The following is a 5,015-nucleotide window of genomic DNA, read 5'->3' as shown; positions in this document are numbered from 1 at the left end:
GAAATGGAAATGCGCAGTATAAATGCTATTTATTATTATTATTATTATTATAATTATATTAACTCCATAGGTCTTCTGTGATTAAATTCCTGCATGTGGTTGAACGTACATTTTGTCAGCTTTACTTCTCTTTTCATATTGAATTTTAATAAGAGTAATAATTTATTTTTTTTTAATGTACACCCTCATGTGTTTTTACGGCCTTATACAACCAAGAAAAATTTCCCTTTGGGACAATATAGTATTATCTTATCGTATCTACAAAACGGGCCAACGTCAAGTAATGAGGGTAGAGCACTTCATTAGCACCAAATATCGTCTTATACAGTTACAAGAAAAATTCGACAGAACCATTAAGAAAGCCAGCAAGATCTCTGGATATTATATAACTAAGATTGATCAAATTATGTATAACACCTCAAGTATAAAAAAGATACAAAGCATTATAAACGACCCACCACACACCCTTTCCACGCAAAATGTCAGATCATGCAGCGACAGATTAGTATCTCTAAAAACAAAGAAAGGGGCTATTGTTAGAATAAGCATAGGCCCTATTGCTCTTTAAATTCGAGTACCTGGTATGTATGATCTATATAACTCTAAAGGTCTGGTAATTAAATTCTTGAATGTGGTTGAATGGTGTATCTGATGTGATATGTAGCCTACATTTTGTCAGCTTTACTTCTCTTTTCATTGAATTTTAATAAGAGTAAAATATTATAATCTAAATGTTTATTTACAACTGCATGTGTTTTTACGGTCCTGTACAGCAAAGAAAAATTTCCCTCTGGTATAATAAAGTATTATCTTATCTTATCTCTTATCTTACAGTGACAGTAGGCCCTACATGTACTTTCAATACAAAGAAGCTTAACTCAAACGCAAATCAATTTTGGTCCCACCATGGGAATAGTTTATTTGTATTTTCTTGTATGACTCTTTTTATCAATAAAACAAATGCCAAAACACTGGAGCCTCTGGCAGGGAATACATGGTATGTATTATTATGTAGCTGTATGAATGGGTCCCAGAACGCTTCAATATCTTAACACCTTATTCATGTCATTTTTTCTTAATGTAGAGATACGTAGTGCATGTCATTGTATTCTACTATCTAGTCTTTCAGTGTGCCATTAGTGCGAACATATAGACTGCAATGTAAAAACCCGGAATTAATGTATTACAAATACATGTTGTGAAGTGTTGGAAAGAGCTGGAATTGAAGGTATCAATACAACCATGAAAAGGAGAAGGTGGAGATACGTAGGACGTGTTCTAAGAATGCCAGAGACAAGATTAAATTGCCTTTTCAGACATGGCATGGAAAACTAATCGGAAAAAGAAAACAAGGAAGACCAACTGAAAGCTATAGAGGCACAATAAGGGATGATCCAATCGCCCAGGGCCTGGATTTGCCGAAATTGGAGGACGTGACTAATGACCAGGGACAGACAAGCGTGGCGTCGACTGGTCTCCGACTTATGTAACTGACGGTACAGGGAGAGAGTAAAGTAATTAATAGTAAATTGATTCATTCCATCTCAAAGAGGGTTGCCCTTTAATTAATCCTCGGTGAATTCCTCTTCCTCCTCACAGTCTAGGTCCTCTGGGGGTTCGTCGGTCCCGGGATTGGTGAGCGGTTCAGAAATGTCCCATGGATGTTTTGATGAGCTGGGTTGTCTGCTTGGAGTTTCAAATAAGAACGAATGTCGACTGGAGGAGTCTTGGAAGTTTGTCGATTGGCTGCTAGTAGTGCTCCTTCCAGAAGTGTATTCCTGGCTGTTGGACCCAGAGAAGTAAGGGTAATGGCTAGGAGAGTAAGGCTGGCTGGTGGTAGAGCCGTGACGGTAACGGTTAGAACTGGAAGTGTAAGGCTTTTTGCTGATAGAGTAGTGAGGATAACGGCTAGAACTGGAAATGTAAGACTCGCTGGTGGTAGAGTCGAGGGGGTAACGGTTAGAACTGTAAAAGTCAGACTGGCTGCTGGTAGAGTAGTGAGGATAACGGCTAGAACTGGAAGTGTAAGGCTCGCTGGTGGTAGAGTCGAGGGGGTAACGTTTAGAACTGTAAAAGTCAGACTGGCTGCTGGTAGAGTAGTGAGGATAACGGCTAGAAAAGTCAGGCCGGCTGCTGGTAGAGTAGTGAGGATAACGGCTAGAAAAGTCAGGCTGGCTGGTGGTAGAGTAGTGAGGATAACGGCTAGAGAAGTCAGGCTGGCAACTGATTCCAGAGAAGTCAGGGCAACGGCTCGAATCGTAAGGGTGGCTGCTAGAGCTTTTGTAGTAAGGGTAAAGGCTAGAAGTGTAAAGCTGGTGGGAGGTGTCATGGTAGTAAGGGTAATGGCTGGAAGTGTAAGACTGATTGTTGGTATGCCTGTAGTAAGGGTAATGGCTGGAAGTATAAGGCTGATTGCTGGTATGCCTGTAGTAAGGGTAATGGCTGGAAGTGTAAGGCTGATTGCTGGTATGCCTGTAGTAAGGGTAATGGCTGGAAGTATAAGGCTGATTGCTGGTATGCCTGTAGTAAGGATAATGGCTGGAAGTGTAAGGCTGATTGCTGGTACGACTGTTGTAAGGATAATGGCTGGAAGTGTAAGGCTGATTGCTGGTACGACTGTAGTAAGGATAATGGCTGGAAGTGTAAGGCTGATTGCTGGTATGCCCGAAGTAAGGGTAACGGCTAGAAGTGTAAGGGTGACTTCTGGTGCCTTTGCGGTAGAGGTAAATACCAGAAGTTTGAGGCTTACTGATAGTATCCCTGTGGTAAGGGTGAGGGCTAGAAGTGTGGGGATGGTTGCTGGAGCTAATGTAGTAAGGGTATCGAATTGAAGAGGCAGTCTGGCTGCCAAAGTAGAAAGGGTAGATCGAAGGAGAGGTCAGACTCTGATAAAGATAAGATTTTCTTTTCAATTTCAAGCGCTGTGGGGTGTCTTGGTATCGGCTGGCTGGCTCAACCGGCAGGATATCTTGTCGGCTCTCTGCAAGCTCAGCAGCGGAATATACTGCAAAACAGAATGAAGAAAATCCATGCTGAAAACTAGAACTAGAAACCAGAGAAAAACATTCTAATATTATGCGCGGCTTTCGCAACATCGCAAACCTCCACTTGATTTAGAAGGCTAATAAATTCAATTAAGTTTAAGTCGCGCACAAACACACACACACACACACACGCGCGTGCGCATACATACATACACAGACACACACACACACACACACACACACACACACACACACACACACACACACACACACACAAACATACGATTGTGTATGTGTTTTGGAGGCTTGCTTGAGTGACTCTGGATTTTCGTAATAACACAAACAAACAAACAAACAAACAAACAAACAAACAGCACTGTGGACATTGTGTGTTCGGGGTTGGGTTTTTTTTCTTCAGAACAGACCAAGGATAGAACCCTAAAAAAAAGATGGGGTGGGGTGGGGTGGAGGTGGTATGACCAAGTGAGACACATTGACACAACTCCGGCTAGTGGTCCCTGTCACGGGTTACTATATATAGCTTGTTCACTTTCGTCTGACCGCCTTTAAAAAATTCTAGCTCATTGAAGAATTTAACTTATGCCCACAAAACTTTGCGTGGCACTTCTGCAGGCCAGCGACCAAACTTTTTCTTTTTTTAATCTCCCAGTAATAAAAAGTTTTGTATTTGGGCACTATATCAAAAACCGCTCTTTGGATGCATACACAGAATCACTAAAATAAATGACTATTTGCGAAAACATAGAGAACGCGGATTTCAGAGACTGACTCTAAAAGTGCCGATGAGAGCTCTCGTGGCCTAGAGGTTAAGGTGTTCACCTCTCATTCAATAGCTCCCGGATTCGAACCAGGATAGGGACGAAAAAATTTCTTCTCTTAATTGTCCCCGTTCACCTCACTTCCTGCTCTCTCACAATGTTTTGTCGTCTGCTTTCGTCTCCACTTTCTGCCCCCATCCCTTCACCTCCTTTGCCCCCCTCCTTGGGCTTATGACTCTTTCTACAGCCCTTCGAATGCTACGCCTTGGTTCTTTCTTACTGCTGTCTTTCAGCCACATCTCTGATCTTCTGGTAGGAAAGATCTACACCTAGCCTTCTCGGACAAGGGCGAAAAATCTCAGAGGTCCCGTGAGCAAGTTGCTGGTGGTCCAAAATCGATGAGTAGGCTTCGGCCGCCACTCGGGCAAAATTCAAAATTTCCTACCAACTGAAAATATTTTGTGTGTCCCGCGCGCTCATATGATCTTGCCCTATGCAGTTGCGAGCGCTGTAGAACACTTACAAAAAAAATGCCTATAGGTATAAAAATTCCCTTAAGATTTCAAACTTGCCCCACATAGACTGTCTCACGTTCCAGACAGGTTTTTTTTATAGTTCTTCTGTAGGCTACTTCCTAGTACCACTGGAGTAAGCTTACGGAGGGTTGTTGGCTTGGGTTTGACTGTTTAATATCTTACACTCCCTTTGACACAGTGAGGTCACGTCAGGCTGCTGGGCAGTCTTCAATTTTGTCTGTGCAGGGCCAAAGATTGGAACTTAGGATACCGTATTTCAAAATACAGTATACATATTTATTTATTTCTTAAATATTATTTTTCTGATTTTTTTATCTTTCACGCGTGACTTGAAGTCGCAATTTCGCAACTTTTAAATAAAGTGGCGAAATCAAGTCCTTCAGGAAATAATACGTTAAATGGGGCATCAAAAACTAGTTGGGGGCGCTAGGCTACCAGTACTGCATTGAGACATATGCCACTGGGCGACTCTGAGGCTCAGAGGGCGAATTCAAAACGTAGGCTACGCGAAAAAAAGAAATGGGCAAAGCCCGGGAGGGTTAGAGGGTTAGGGGGGGGGGGACATTTTAAAAAAAAATCAAAAACAAACAGACAAACAAAAGCGGCGCACAGTCGACGTCTGCACGGGAAATCAAACTTGTATCGTTTGTTTGCAATTGTGAATTGCCTAGTACGGGGTGCCCACTACGGCTGGATCGGGCCGATCGCCCGACTCG

The 5,015-nt window shown here is 42.4% G+C and overlaps 1 protein-coding gene across 1 annotated transcript; it reads right to left on the bottom strand.

The window, feature by feature from the left end:
* Nucleotides 1–898: 898 nt before the first annotated feature.
* On the bottom strand, nucleotides 899–3,005 carry LOC101851719 (DNA-directed RNA polymerase II subunit RPB1-like; the record flags this gene model as incomplete). Its single annotated transcript, XM_013080173.2, is given in 1 exon segment — nucleotides 899–3,005. A coding segment is annotated over 1 exon segment (1,440 nt), but the record flags the coding sequence as incomplete, so codon positions are not given.
* Nucleotides 3,006–5,015: the final 2,010 nt, after the last annotated feature.

The sequence above is a fragment of the Aplysia californica genome, unplaced genomic scaffold (assembly GCF_000002075.1).
Source record: "Aplysia californica isolate F4 #8 unplaced genomic scaffold, AplCal3.0 scaffold00077, whole genome shotgun sequence".
Taxonomy (NCBI): Eukaryota; Metazoa; Mollusca; class Gastropoda; order Aplysiida; family Aplysiidae; genus Aplysia; species Aplysia californica.
Note: the sequence above shows the minus strand (reverse complement) of the source record. Positions and strands in the feature narration are given on the sequence as shown.